The 16325-nt window shown below is 44.4% G+C and overlaps 1 protein-coding gene across 2 annotated transcripts in view; it reads right to left on the bottom strand.

Moving 5' to 3' along the window:
* Slc17a8 (solute carrier family 17 member 8) overlaps positions 1-14712 on the bottom strand; it is a 53846-nt gene extending 39134 nt beyond the window's left edge. Inside the window, exon 1 of one of the 2 annotated variants that reach the window (NM_153725.2) lies at positions 14012-14712. In NM_153725.2, coding sequence (NP_714947.1) covers positions 14012-14112 — 101 coding nt within the window. In that variant the 5' untranslated portion in view covers positions 14113-14712. The remainder of the gene's footprint in view (positions 1-14011) is intronic. The other variant, XM_087555918.1, reaches the window with a different exon arrangement.
* Between the last annotated feature and the right edge of the window lie 1613 nt (positions 14713-16325).

The raw sequence follows: 16325 nt of genomic DNA on the forward strand, positions 1-16325 counted from the left end.
TATGACTCTCAATTCCCATAAACATTAAACTCATGTAAGTAGCTATCATAACTGTTAACAAAACAGTTTATAAAACAAAGTACTTTCCTTTGCCCACGAATTCATACAGAAGATAATTTCGGCAGCTTCTTTTGATGAGGTTTGAAGCACAGACACGGAAAAACATACAGTCCTCAGATTCAGACCAGCACAGCATATTTTACTAAGCACCTACTACAGGCCAGTGGCTGTGCTGCTGACAAAGGACAGTGATGACTCTGATGACTGTGGTGTGTTCTCCCCTCTCCTCCAGCTCCTGCGCTGGTATAGAAGGAAGATGCACACATACACAGTAACAGTCGCTACAAAGCAGTGTACTGGGACCCGAAACTCTTCTCCCTAACCTGACTCCCTTCCCTCTCTGTCCACAGACAGCACGTGGTCTAGCTGCTCCCCAGACATGCCCACTCCCTCCTCGGGTTCTCTCAACATGTGTCTCCTGTGTCTAGTCCTACCTTACAGTCTGCTGCCTAGAAAACCCAAACGTATGCAAGCATCCTCTGGTACACAGTGCCTGCTAAGATAGCCTGAGACTTTCCAAAGAAAACATGCAAGAGTATGGGGGTCATATGAGTGATGTGGAAAGGGTATAGATCCCCAGTGAAGAAAGGGTGGGCTCTGTGAGCAACAGAATCTAGAACTACCTGCTCTGAAGCCACTCCCTCAGAATGGATGCAGAGGCCGAGTGAACGGAGCAGCTAAGACAATGGGTTCTAGGTCCAGTCTCCTTTGTGAAAAGGGACAGCGGAGCTCCACTCTAAGAGACCACAGGGTGGACCCTAGAGAGATGTCCTGAGCTGTGTGTGAAGCATTCGCTCAGCCTGGACGGAGGTCAGGAGACATCCAGACGATGAAGATTTAATTTGTATCGGGTAAGGTACAAAGAACAACAAACTGATTCGTTTCAAAAATGTCTAAAGTAGTGGGAGGGTGCAGTTTAGTGAAGAGGCACTTGCCTGATGTGCATAAGACTGTGGGCTTCATCTCCTATTCTAAAATTAAAAAAAAAAAAAAAACAAGCAAACAAGCACACCAAGGATAAAATTAAAACCAAGTTGCCAGGCCTAGTGAAACATTCCTTTATCTCCAGGACTCTAGAGGCAGAGACGGGTGGATCTCAGCGAGTTCGAGCCCAGCCTGGTCTACCTAGTGACCTTCTAGACAGCAAGAGCTACGTAGTGTGACCCTGTCTCAGAAATAAACCGAATCAGTGGCTGAGATTTTGCTGCGTCGGGTTGGCGTTTTGATATAGGAAAGCTCAAACAGGAAGACTAAGGCAGAGGACACTTCAGTCAGTCAGACAACGTGGCCGGGATGAGTAAAGAGCTGTGTGGCCTCAGGCAAGTGTCTTGGCTGCTCTGCATCTCCCATTTCTTCTGTAACAAATGTTATGGAGCTGTTAGGGTTTAAGCCACACAGAGTAAAATAGTAGAGCCAATAAAGGCATGCACATCGAATAACTGACAGGCTCCACGCCATCCCACTCCTCCCATGTGTCACTTCGGCGTCTGTTTTATTCGTTTTGTGCTAAGCACACTTCCCGCACCCCACGGCACCATAAGACTTCCTAGTCCTCCGTCTGGATGCTGATCGTGTTGAGAGTTAGAGATCGGGTTTTCTCTTTGTCTTCTTGAGCATAGGGGTAGAGAGTAATGACGCCACATCACGCATGTGTGCACGAACGAGTGAAGACCCGTCCCACCCGGTGGGCAAGAGCCCTCGCCTCGTCTTCGTTCCCAGAGCTCAGCGCAGTTCACGTAGACAATGGATCTTCACTCAGCTGAATGGCGTTGGGGCGTCAGCGCACACATCACTCCAGACTTGCAGCCCTCAGAGACCGAGTGAGAATGTATTCTTCCCGTCCCCCAAATAATCTCTAGGTGAAGGATGGAGGGCACACTTGGTCATGAATAAGGGAGAAAAAAAAAAGAATTCCTTTCTTAAGAAATGGAGGGCTTTAATTAGCCATAATAGCTGTTTAGACCACTCTGGACTCTCTCCGCGTTTGCCCAGGGCTCTTCATTTAGATGAGAGAATCTTCATTCTTTCCAGGGTGACAGCCAGCATTGTTGTTTCTCCAGATATAGAAAGCTGCGGACTGTGGGCTGGGGCCTTTTCCACATGCAAAAGTTCCTTCCATTGTTCTCATGGGCGATGATTGTCTAGTAAGAGTCTAAGCCCCAGAGCCTCACTGCTCAACAGACCCTGAGAAGTCTTCAAGCATTTTCAGAACAGTTAACTCGTCAGTGAATCCAAGCGTTCCACAGGCTATGGAAGAGGTTTCTCACTTAAGGAACAAGCTCAATGACATTCGTGCACAGTGAGCAGAACCCGCAGATCACTTAAGTGCTTAAACGCCGCCCACTTGCCAGCATTGGGTACGTGTTTATGGTGCGATTCCAAGTAAGATGGGGTAAGTCCTCTCGAGACTGTGTTGTGAATTAAGGGAGAATATATATTGTACTGGCTGGTATTGTGTGTCAACTTGACACAAGCTGGAGTTATCACAGAGAAAGAAGCTCTGTTGAGGAAATGCCTCCATGAGACCCAGCTGTAAGGCATTTTCTCAACTAGTGATCAAGGAGGGAGGGCCCAGTCCATTGTAGGTGGTGCTGTCCCTGGGCTGGTGGCTCTGGGTTCTGAGCAAGCTGAGCAAGCCAGGGGAAGCAAGCCAGTAAGCAGCATCCCTCCATGGCCTCTGCATCAGCTCCTGCTTCCTGACCTGTGTGAGTTCCAGTCCTGACTTCCTTTGGTGATGAATAGCAATGTGGAAGTGTAAGCTGAATAAACGCTTTCCTCCTCAACTTGCTTCTTGGTCACGATGTTTGTGCAGGAATACAAACCCTGACTGAGACAATGTGTGTGTGTGTGTGTGTGTGTGTGTGTGTGTGTAATTTGTATTATCTATTATATATTATTTTATGTGTTTATTTTATATTTATATTTTATATTATATATTATTATATTGTAATATTTATTACAATATATTTTATTATATATGATATGTTTATTGTATATTTATTATAATAATATTATAATATATTTATATCATATGTAATATGATATATATAGCATATATGTGTTATTTATGTAGTACAGTTGGAGTAAGAGGCTAGCTAAGCCTTGAGGTTTATAACCTGGCCTCTTCTTCCTGCCCCACCTCTGTTTCCTGATCTCCCCAGATGTGAACAAGCAGCCTCACACTCAGACCTCTACAGCCACAATCACTCTAGCCACCAGGCTTCCCCCTTCTAGACTGTACCTTCAACCAGGTGCCAAAATAGACCCTTCCTCCCTTTAAATTGCTTTCTCAGAGGCCAACAGTGGTTGTGCCCTGGAGGGCAGCTGTTGCCCATGGTCACAGCCAGAGGACTGCCCAGCAAACCATAACTGGTACCAACAGCCGTGATCGGGAGTGATGACAATCTCCTGTCATCACATAGTGTGTTCCCACTGCTCTTCCTCTGCAGATCCAGCATCCAGGCTTGGCCCTGCCTTCCTACCTTCCTGTCCACTTTATCAAAGCTGGATACCCTTTATCCATCTGTTGATTGTAACGAAGCCCCTTGAGTAGTGCAGTGTGCTGCTCCGTGGAAGCCGAGAGAGCGTCTATGTGTTCGTACATTATATATGTCCATGTCCAAAACTGAAACATTGTCTTCCGTAGGTTCTTTATGTAGTGCGCCTAAACCGAGCATTTAAAGAATTTGGCTGTTAGATACATGTATTGGAGAGTTTGGGAAAATATAAAAAAAGACTCTTTAGACCTGAAAATAAAGCCAGGGACAGTGGCCTAAGCCTATAATAACATCTACCGGAAAGACTAGGGACTGAGCCTAGGACTTAGCAATATAGGGAGATTTGGTGGGGGTGGGGTGCAGGCTATCCCAGCTACCCGGAAGGCTGAGTTTGAAGTCAGCCCTGTCTCAGAGGCAAAGCAACAACGACCTCCCAGGACTGGTGCCCTAGAGTAGAGCATGTGCTTCACAAGAACAAGGCTCTGGATCCATCTGCTATGAAGAGGAGGAGGAGGAAGGAGAGGGGTGGAAGTGGGTGGATGGAGCTGGGAGGACAGTGGTTAGAGGAAAAAGAGGAGAGAGCGTGGGTGGAAAGGGAAGGAGGGAAAGAGGAAAACCGAAGATGGGAGAGGAGAAAAGAACAGGATGGGGAGCAAGGGGAAGGGGAAGGGAGGGCAAGGAGGAGGAGTGGGGGAGGGGAGGGGAAAGGAGAGGGAGTGGGGGAGGGGAGGGGAGGGGAGAGGGAGGGGGGAGGGGAGGAGAGGGGAGAGGAGAAGGAGTGGGGGAGGGGAGGAGAGAGGAGAGGAGAGGGAGTGGGGGAGGGGAGGGGACAGGAGAGGAGAAGGAGTGAGGGAGGGGAGGAGGGGGAAGAAAGGGAAGTCTCCTGGCTATGGTTAGAAAAGAGACCTGAGAGTTCAAACCTGAGGTCCTTTGAAGCAAATCCCAGTGGGAAGATTTATGAGATTTTATGGTGATTCATAGTCGCAGATCTGCAGGAACTTCCTCAGAATACCGCAGCGGTCCATTATGACAAGTACATAACATGTTTTACAGAGCTCATTAACAAAATGAATGCCAATTACTCATAAAATTCATGTCCATCTGAGTATGACAAATAAATTTTTCAAGAATTTACAGGTATACACACACACACATGCACACACAGGCACACACATGCACATAGTGCTCGCGTGCACACACATACAAACTTGGTTCAGGGCATTCTAGAACACTTCCTTCTAAGTAAAGGAAAAATGGCTGTACTCAGTATTTTCTACTTAAAGATATACAAAGCACTGTCTTGAACACTAGGGAACATTGTTCTGACATACTTATTCTGTGAAACAAACTATACACTGAAAACTGTTAGTTTTAGGTAAGATCCAAAAGCAAGAAAGTGGCCCATGACTTGCCCAGGATACAGTAGAAGCCATCTCACTGCTCGAGATGTATTATCTACATACCTCTGGTTCCGTATGAGGGAAAGTATCAGATGAACTGTCTAACAAACTCTCAATGAACAGCAGCATGCAATCTAGAGTAAGGCCATGCCTCCCTAGTAGATAAAGCCCAACTCCTGGCATTGCAACTGAGTGGAGCAGGGGAGGGTAAATGGACTACCTCATCACAGGATATCAAGAGACAATGTAGTCAAAAATAGTTTTCATGAGCTGGCATGATCAAAGCCATGAAAACATAATGTCCCCACTGGAGAGATGGTGTGGTAGTTTGAATGAGAAAGGCTCCCATAGGCTCAAATATTTGCATGCTTAGTCCCCATTTGGTGAGACTGTTTGGGAAGAACTAGGAGGTGTGTTCCTCATGGAGCAGGTGTGCCACTGGGGATGGGCTTTGAGGTTTTAAAAGATAGAGATAGATAGATAGATAGATAGATAGATAGATAGATAGATAGATAGATAGGTAGGTAGGTAGGTAGGTAGATAGATAGATAGATAGATAGATAGATAGATAGATAGATAGATAGATAGATAGATAGGGAGGTAGGTAGATAGATAGATAGATAGATAGATAGATAGATAGATAGATAGATAGATAGATAGATAGATAGATAGGTGGGTAGGTAGATAGATAGATAGATAGATAGATAGATAGATAGATAGATAGATAGATAGATGAGATAGATAGATAGATAGATAGATAGATAGATAGATAGATAGATAGATAGATAGATAGATAGATGATAGATAGATCTTTCTCTCTCCCCCATCTCTATCCCTCTCCCTTTATCCCTCTCTATCTCTCCGTTTCTGTCTCTGTCTCTGTCTCTCTCCCTCTCTCCTTGGCTGGATAGTTGCCTCCTATAGATCAGGATGTAAAGCTTTCAGCCACTGCTCCACCACCATGCCTGTCGGCATCCCACGATGATAATCATAGACTAAGCCCCCGAAACTGCAAGCAAGCCCCAAGTTAAATGCTTTCTTTTATAAGAGCTGCCTTTGGTTATGGTGTCTCTTCAAAGCAATAGGACAGTGACTAAGACAAAGATGAGGGATGGCTAAGTCTGAGGAAAAAAATCACTCTTCAGAGCTCAGCTCATGGCTTGACAGATCCTGGCTCACCAGGAAGAACTCTCCCATTTGGAACTCTTCGGAATCACTTCTCTTTCTTTAAAGATTTTATTTTTATTTTCATGTGTCTGTCTGTGTGTCTGTGAGGATGTGTACATGTGTCCAGTGCCTACAGAGACCAGAGGGAGCTTCCATCCAGATGTAGGTGCTGGGAACTGAACTTGGATCCTCTGCAAAAGCAGCAGACACTCCCAACCACTGGGCCATCTCTCCAGCACCTTGGAATCTCTTCTTGACCTCTTGGCTAAGATCAGGTGTGGAACACAAAGGCCCTCCCATTAAATGAGGGGCTATGATTACTGTCTGGCCTCTTTGAGGCCATCATGGAAGAAGATTACAGAAAGACCAAGGACCATCACAACAACAAGCAGCATGGATCCTGGTCCTCAGGAGAGATTAGGACTGTGACTTTATTATGAAAGAAGAAATATTTTGGCATCCAGATACCTACTGAGACAGTCCCTGGTATTCTTTGGTCAAGTGTGACCTGCAAATGGGTAGATTCAATAACCAAGACCCAGGAAGGAAATATTAACTTGGTTTCAGATCCCTCCGGGCTGACAGTCAGGATCAACTTCCCAGAGGAAAAAACAGAAATGGAGGAAATCAAAATAATTGAAGAAGAAAGACCAATCATTTCAGTGGGAGCTATTGTTTGTTTTGGTAGCTTCTCTGGAAGATAGCTCAGGGATTAAAAGCATGAAGCTTACTGACTTATTTGAGTTAATTTTATACCCCACTTTGCTGAAGTTGTTTATCAGGTTAAGTAGTTCTCTGGTGGAACTTTTGGGGTCATTTAAGTACACTATCATATCATCTGCAAATAGTGATATTTTGATTTCTTCCCTTCCAATTTGTATCCCTCAAACAAATCAGTAACCTTCCTCTACTCAAAGGATAAACACCTTTCATAACAGTCCCAAAGGTGTGACTTTAACCAAGCAAGTGAAAGATCTATATGACAAGAACTTCAAGCCTCTGAAGAAAGAAATTGAGGAAGACCTCAAAAGATGGAAAGATCTCCCATGCTCATGGATTATCAGGATTAATATAGTAAAGACAGCCATTTTGCCAAAAGCAATCTACAGATTCAATGCAATGCCCATCAAAATTCCTACTTAGTTCTTTATAGAGATAGAAAGAGCAATTTACAAATTCATTTGGAATAACAAAAACCCAAGATAGCCAAAACTATACTCAACAATAAAAGAATTTCTGATGGAATTTACCATCCCTGACTTCAAGCAGTATTACAGAGCAATAGTCATAAAAACTGTATGGTATTGGTACAGAGACAGGCAGATAGATCAGTGGAACAGAATTGAAGACCCAGAAATGAACCCACACACCTATGGTCACTTGATCTTTGAAAAAGGAGTAAAACCACCCAATGGAAGAAAGATAGCATTTTCAACAAATGGTGCTGGTTCAACTGGAGGTCAGCATGTAGAAGAATGCAGATCAATCCATTCTTATCACCCTGTACAAAGCTTAAATTCAAGTGGATCAAGGACCTCCACATCAAACCAGATACACTCAAACTAATAGAAGAAAAAGTGGAGAAGAGTCTCGAGCACATGGGCACTGGGGAAAATTTCCTGAACAAAACACCAATGGCTTATACTCTAAGATCAAGAATTAACAAATGGGACCTCATAAAACTGCAAAGCTTCTGTAAGGCAAAAGACAGTCATTAGGACAAAATGGCAACCAACAGATGGGGAAAGGATCTTTACCAATCCAAATCTGATAGAGGGATAATACCCAAAATATACCAAGAACTCAAGAATTTACACTCTAGAGAGCCAAATAACCCTATTAAAAATGGGGTGCAGATCTAAACAAAACATTCTCAGCTAAGGATTATCAAATGGCCAAAAAGCACCTTAAGAAATGTTCAACATCTTCAGTCATAAGGGAAATAACAACCCTGAGATTCCACCTCACACCAGTGAGAATGGCTAAGATCAAAAACTCAGGTGACAGCAAATGCTGGCGAGGATGTGGAGAAAGAGGAACACTCCTCCATTGTTGGTGGGATTACAAACTGGTACAATCACTCTGGAAATCAGTCTGGAGGTTCCTCAGAAAATTGAACATTGCACTACCTGAGGACCCAGCTATACCTCTCCTGGGCTTATACCCAAAAGATGCTCCAACATACAACAAAGACACATGCTCCACTATGTTCATAGCAGCCTTATTTATAACAGCCAGAAGAAGCTGGAAAGAACCCAGATGTCCTTCAACAGAGGAATGGATTCAAAAAATGTGATACATCTACACAATGGAAATCTACACTACTCAACTATCAAAAATAATGACTTCATGAAATTCATAGCAAATGGAATGAACTAGAAAATATCATCCTGAGTGAGATAACCCAATCACAGAAAAACACACTTGGTATGCACTCATTGATAAGTGGATGTTAGCCCAGAAGCTCGAATTACCCAAGATGCAATCCACAGACCACAGGAAGCTCAAAAAGAAGGATGATCAAAATGTGGATGCTCCCACTCCTTCTTAAAAGGGAAGTTCATATTCATAGGAAGGGATATGGAAGCAAAGTTTAGAACAGCAACTGAAGGAATGGCCATTCAAACCGTGCCCCACATGTGGCCCATATATATATATATATATATATATATATATATATATATATATATATATATATATATATATATATACAGCTACCAAAACTAGATAAGATTGATGAAGCTAAAAAGTGCATGCTGAAAGGGAACAGATATAGATCTCTCCTGAGAGACACATCCAGAACATGTCCAATACAGAGGCGAATGCTAGCAGCAAACCACTGAACTGAGAACAGAACCCCCTTGGGGGAAATTAGAGGAAGGATTGAAAGAGCTGAAGGGGCTTGCAACCCCATAAGAACAACAATGCCAACCAACCAGAGCTTCCAGGGACTAAACCACTACTGAAAGACTATACATGGACTGACCCAGGGCTCCAACTGCATATGTAGCAGAGAATAGCCTTGTTGGGGCACCAGTGGAAGGGGAAGGAAGCCCTTGGTTCTACCAAGGTTGGATCCCCAGTGCAGGGGAATGTTGGGGAGGGGGGTTGTAAGGGGATGGATGGGGGGAAATACCTGTAAGGGGGAGGGGGAGGGGATAGGGGGCTTGTGGACAGGAAACCGGGAAAGGGAATAACATTTGAAATGTAAGTAAAGAAATATATCTAATTTAAAAAAAAAAAAGAGCATGGAGTCAGGATGCAGATGAACCTGAATGGACCATCATCCTGAGAGGAGCAAGTAGAAGCAAAAGAAGAGAAGCAAGTCATAGAATGGTTGGCTGCTCAGGCACTGAGGTGCATGAGCAAGACGACCAGGCCAGCTCATGCCTGGAACAGCCACTTATCCTTCACCTTCAGGGCTGCTAGGAAAGCACAGCCCCTCCCTTCTAAAACTGCCCACAGGTAAGTGATCTCCATACCTGCTGGAGCAGCCTATAGCCACTGACTGACTAATGCAGCCATGCACCAGGCTGGTCCTCTGTGCTGGCTACGTTCCTCAGCCTCCGCTGCCCGCTGCCTGAGAGTACAGCTTCCCATAGTCCTCTCTGCTTTCCTGCCCTGTCTTACTGCCTCCATCACATGTTTTATGAGTTAGCTTTGTTTTCATGAATTATAGTTCAGGCTCCCCCAAACCCCCTGACTCAACACTCTTTGCTTTTAGAGAATCCTGCCTAACAATGGTAGAATAAAATGAAGAAAGGGGCACTGGGAGGTAGGTGAGAGGAGGGAGGTTAAGCTAGAATAGCTCTCCCTGGGAACAGACCTTATGAAAGTCAGGACAGCAGCGGGGTTTGGCGGAGTTGGGGATTGGGGGGTTGGGGGAAGCTCCAGTAAGAGCCAGGAAGTCAGCCAAGTGGTGGCAGCACCATCCTTTAATCCCAGCACTTGGGAGCAGAGGCAGGGGGATCTCTTGAGTTAGAGTGGTTCCAGGACAGCCAGGACTACACAAAGAAACTCTGGTCTTGAAAAAAAAAGTCCAAGAAGTCTATATAGTACAGAGTAGACTGAGAAGGCACTGGTGGAATGAAGTCAAACTTTGGGGGGTGGGGGGTGTTGTGAGCATTGATGGGATGTGACCTGACATAACTTAGCAGAATCACCTGGTGTTACCATGTTCTTTGCCTAAGGTCATGCAGATCAAGGATATCACAGCAGGTGGAACCTAGGCTCATGTCATCTCAGAGCATCTTTAACGCAGAGTTCTTTGTTGATAGGACCATAAGTGCATGTGAGGTACATCTGTTTATCACACAAATACAACACTAAATATGTGAGGACCTGGGTTCAATTCCCAGTATCCCCCCTACACTCACACACACACACACACACACACACACACACACACAGGGGCGTGGCAGGCGATGTCACAGAAGTCGTGTGTGGAATAATATTCACTTGGAACTAGAAAGGGAAGAGAAAGCAGGGAGGGATGAAGGACAGCCCAAGGGGTAGCCATCGTTTACAGTAACTTACTATCTATCTTATAAAGAACAAGAGGCATCCCGAAGTTTCTAATGCAAAGGATGCTGGATGCTTAAATAGATGGGAGTGCTAATTATCTTGACCTGAAAATTACATTGTATAATGCGTCAAATCATCACACTATACTCCACGAGTAGGCAGTTATTATGTGTCAATTAAAAATAAAGTGCCAAAGATTTTGACATAGAACGTCTGGTTTGAAACCTAAGCTATCTGTAAGCTATGTGTCCTCAGACAACTTACTCAACCTCTCTGTGCCTTGATTTCTTCATCTACAAAATTGCAACGGTAGTAGTCTCCTCTTTGTGGGGTTTTTTTTTTTTGATAGTATTAAATAAATTACAATGTCTGGAATACAGTATGCACTGGCCATAATTACTATATTTCTATGGATGAACAGTCCTGGAATACCCTCGTTACCACTGAAGCTGAACAAATCTGCGTGCTAATTTTGGGACATGCACTCCAAGTTCAGTGGCTTCTGTGTCAACTCTACAGCCCCAGGCTCCGCTCTAAGTGTGGGAATCTTTGTTCACTCCGAACTTCTAACCGTGCCTGCAGCTGAGCTGACAGAAACCATTCTCCAGGGAAACTGACAGTAATCAACCCCATGTGGGAACTCTCAAAGGCGTCCCTGCTTGGTGACCACCCCCCAAGCCAGGAGGAGCAGTCCATGATCAAACAGAAGAATTTTGGGAATTCCATTCAGATGATACTCACAGTCTTAAACCTTAGGATGGACCTCGTCTATAACTCCCTTCACCTGAGGAGTTAAAAGCAGGGCTTCTGATCTCCCAATGCCCTTGGAGGCAGAAAACATACTTTGTTTTACTGTTAGGCTTGGAGTCTGTCACCTGGTTCTATGTGGAAAGCTACAAAATAAGGAGGAAATGCCTCTTTGTATGCTGGGCTCTCGGTAGGACACTTTGCGTGTAATCATCTTATAGACTTGTGGCAGAGCTCGTCTGGATAATTCTGACACAAAGATCACCACGACTGAGGCTTGAGTACTCTCTCTCCTTCCTTTCCCTGCCAGCAATTTCCACCTAAGGTCTGCCTAACGAACACACTGAATCTTGGATTTGGTTTGTTTGTTCTAAAGATGTCCCATAGTATGTCAGCCATGACGGTGTCCAGAATTTGATCGGTGTACTCTCCTCCTAGCCTATTCTATGGTGCTTGTCTCCAGACCAGTAGTTCTCAACCTCACACAGGTCTCCACCTCTTTGGGGGTTGAATATCAGGTATCTTCCATATCGGACATGTACATTACAATTCACAACAGTAGCAAAATTACAGTTATGAAGTACGAGAGAAATAATTTTATGGTTGGGGTCACCACAACATGAGGAACTGTATTAAAGGGTCACAGCATTAGGAAGGTTGAAAACCACTGCTTCGGACGCTGGTTAAGGAGCCCCAGACTCACAGATCCATTTCAAGTGCAGGTTGTGTGACTTGGAAGTTACTGATTCAGTCGTGAACCTGACTACCGTCTTCGTAAGCAAAAATCCCTCCATACGAATAATCTAACCAAACCGTAGAAGTCATTCTTATGATTGATGTTTCCTATTTTCAAAAACAATAAAGTTCCCCTCCCCCCCAAAAGCAATCAAGTGGAAGGTGGCTTAAGGTTAAATATGTTTATGATAAGCTGGGAAACAAATGCCCCTTGTTTTTATTAATGAAACCCAATGTATAATAATTGGGGACAAAAATCTGACCGTATGTCACTCATTGGGAAGAATGGAATCATGGGAGAAATGGTGGATAACAACTGAGGTTCAAAGTTACCATTTCTAAGGACTAAATACTTCCCCTCAGGTCTTCACAGACTCAGCAGAGGTTGGGAGAACAGCGCTGACCCTCTGCCAGATTTCTTTGTCATCCCTCGGACGAGCCAATTACACTAAAGTGCTTTCTCTTTGCATTTATAATCAAGTGAGTGCCACCACAGTAGGATGCTGCCTGGAGAGTGATCCAGCGCAGGATGGAAGAGTCATTTAAAAAAATATTATAATCGTTTTCTATTTTTGGCAGGTTCATGTGCTCTCACCAAGTTCCTCCCTGCACGGGATGGCCCGGCATCTCAGAGGGAAGCTTTCTAATTACTAAAGTGAGGCGGCTGCTAACTCTATCCTCTTACGGCATGAACCCTCATCAGGAGAAACACAGTGAAACACGCAGCATCGAGAGGAACACGAGGCGTAAAAACAGGAGATGGGAAGCTTCTCAGACATCATCCACGTTACCTAGAAGTGACCTCTTGAGCATTAATGCTTTGAAAATTTATGGGTTTTTTTTTAAAGCTAAAAGAAGAATCCAAATGTCATTTTTTCACACTAGGATTAGAAATGATTATTCAAACACCGAAAAAAAATAAACAAACAACAACAAAAAAGATAACAATGCCGTTGCTCACAATCCCTATATCTGAGAGATAAAAGAAACCATGTTACCTTGCCCAGATGACTACTGGTTAATTCACCCACAAAACCTAAGGAGACATTTACTATCGACTAAGAAAAGGAACAAATTAAAATGTGATACCAATTCATTCATACATGGCAAACTCTCCTGCTGTGGTAATAAATTTTATATGAAAACTGTTGTTTTTTTCTCGTCACGGACTAAATATCTCTTTGAATTCACCAACAGTCTTAGAATGTTGCTGCTGCTACTACATACAATTTTTCTCCCTTACAGAATGCTGATGCTTTAAGTTACCATCTCTAAACTACCTTACAGCCACTCTCCTCTTTGAGAACGATATCACGAAGAGACATTTCACTTGCTTTCTATTATGTATTTGGGTTTAAAATATGTATGTAAGAAAAAAAATACTGCAAATATTTGACTATCATTTTTAGTGAAACTCTCTTATTTCTGCTCAAAGTGCAACTACATCATTGCTACTGAATTAACATGAAATTCCGGCTCCAGAATTCCTTTTGATTCTTATAACAAGCATATGTATAATAAATAATACCACCAGCAGTGAGTGATATTCCTAACAGGTAAACAGGTGAGTGGCAATTCTAACAGATAAAACAGTGTTTGCCTTGGTATATTCCTGACTTGAATAAACCCTCTCACCTCCACATCCTAGCGCTGAGGATTGAACTCGGGGACTTAATGCATGCTTGGCAAGTCCCGATACTTTCCACACATCTTTTTGTCCAGACATAAACTTGGCTCTAGAGGAGGTTCCAGAAACCATCTGATGTGACCCACCCCTATTCCCGTTAAAATGCGACTTTATAAACACAATTCAAAATATCTTAGACACTGGCAACGTGAAGCTACTCAGAAATAAATCTAAAGTTCAAGTTCAGAGTTTACCTTTGTAAGATCCCCAGCGAATCTCCCACGGCATTCTTCACTCCTTCCTTCCCGGGTTTCAAAATTTTTTCTTTGAAGGTATCAAATGCGTTAAATGGCATTTTGAATGGGGGCAATAGGAGAGGCACCTCAGAGCCCTTAGCAGGCGACCTCAGAAGCTGTCATCCTCTCGAACCTCCAGCCCAGGGGCGCTGCGTTTGCCCTTGAGGAACACTTGAAATTTAGTTCTCATGGAGGGAACTACTTAAAATCAGAAAGGAGGGGAACCCCAGCTCGGATGTTCTAAGAAGAGAAAAACCCTCTCCTCTCGATTCAGAGTCAACAAAGCTGGTTGAGGAATTGCTGGCTAGGAATCCAGTCCCTTGCAAAAGCTACCGGCTGAGCAGCAGCCTGTGACAGCTGTCTCGGGCAGCCACGCTCAGACTGAGCACAGCCTGTATCCCTGGCTGTGGCCGGCTGGAGAAGCTAAAGTGAGCTCCAGTGTATGAGGGGTCCTGAGACCAGCAGCAGTTTCTGAAGCCAGCCCTGGCCCCTCCTGCTTCCTTCAGCTTGCAGGTGGCGCTGTCAGCTTCTCCCTGGGGCGATGCTATAGAAACCAAGAACACCTGCCCCTCTGCAGCCTGGGCTTATGAATGGGCTCCCAGCCAGGGCCGGAGCCCAGAGTGAAGTTTATGAAACATTTACAAGTCTCCTGCTTTTCTTAGGTCCAGTCCCATCGGCTCTCAACCACTATGTCATGCCTTTTAGTCCCTTTCGGGTAGAATGGGAGGCGCTTTTTGAGCTGGGCACGAGCACGTATGTGGTCCAAGGAACAGCACACTTCAGGCTGAATGCATAACCCAGGTCACAACATCGAGGAGGGACAGTACACAGATGCCTTTAGGACCGAGCGAGGATATCTGAGCTTGTCCTACCACCTGCTCTGAGCTCCTCACTGCTTGTCCTCAAGAGCAACAGAAACGTCTCCAAAGACCCCCGACCCTTGTTTCTTGTCTATTCTCCATAGCAACGCTAGCCCGAACTCAGCAAGCTCCCTCCTGCTTCTGGGGTTTCCTCAGGTGATACCCCTCGCCTTGGTAACCTCCTTTGCCCTTTTATCTGCACAGCCTCTAGAGGTTCCCGCCTCACGAAGGCATCATTTCAAAGTCCCATAGACCAGGGGAGGTGGCCCTCTTGTAAGCCCCCAAATGACCTAGACTTGGATGACAGTGGATGTTGCCCAAACACCCGCTGGACCTGTGTAGGAACAGCCAGTTGCTCCCACATTACAGGCTTCAGGACTATGCCCCCAGTACGAGTGCAGCCATGAGCAAACAGCCTTGTACGGGAGGTACTGATGCTCCAAGACGAATATGAGACGCCATGAGTAGATGTAACCCCTCAGGATCCCAGGATCTGTTTCCACAAGAATTGCTGTGTTCTGTGTGCACTGTAGTCCAAAACCTTCTTCAGATCTGAATTAAGGTCCATTAGCACTGGATTGCAGTAGGCTCAGCCGAGATCTTCCCGCAGTCAATGCTGTGCTACAAACTCTGTGCACACCATAGTCAATGCCCTACCGTCGCCTTAGGTGTATTGACTTCCTATTTTTCCCAATTTTAATGGCTGTAAACAGAGGCAAGAAGTTAGCTGTGTCTGAGATTACACGGCTGGTGATTAGCCTATCCAAACAACACCGTCTCCTTCTTCCAAAGGGAATATAGCACGATGAGTCTTTGTGGAATTTACCAACTTGTACAATTACTTCCATGAAGCCATTTTAGAATATTTCCATCGACTCATTTAATCCCTCACACTCATGGTTTATCTCCATCCACATCCCATGGTTCTATAGGAACTATACATGTATTGTTCCTATAGATTTGCCTTTTCTGGCTACTTCCTCTGAATAGAATCGTGTGTGATTTGGTCTCTTGTGGCTGGCTTCTTTCACCCAGCATGTGAGATATGAGATGTGAGATGAGATATCCAGCACCCGGCATGCATCAGTTCCTTCTTGCCGTTTATAACATTTCATTACGTGGATACACTGCCTGTATGTCGATAACTAGTCCTTGGATAGATACGCCACACACTGCCCATTGATTTATTGATGGCCATTTTAGGTTCTTATTTTGTTCTGGATAAAACTACTGTGAACATTTGTTTATGACTTTCCGCTTTAATTTCTCTGGGGTAAATGCTTAAGGAAATGGACTTTTCACTTTTTAAGACGCTGCCAAGTTACCCTCAAAGCGGCTGTATTTGACAGTTCCTCTAGCCCATTTGATAGTTCCCTTTTCTTCAAATCCGTGCCAACATTTCCCTTCTTTTC

The sequence above is a fragment of the Rattus norvegicus genome, chromosome 7 (genome assembly GCF_021556685.1).
Source record: "Rattus norvegicus strain SHRSP/BbbUtx chromosome 7, alternate assembly SHRSP_T2T, whole genome shotgun sequence".
Lineage (NCBI taxonomy): Eukaryota > Metazoa > Chordata > Mammalia > Rodentia > Muridae > Rattus > Rattus norvegicus.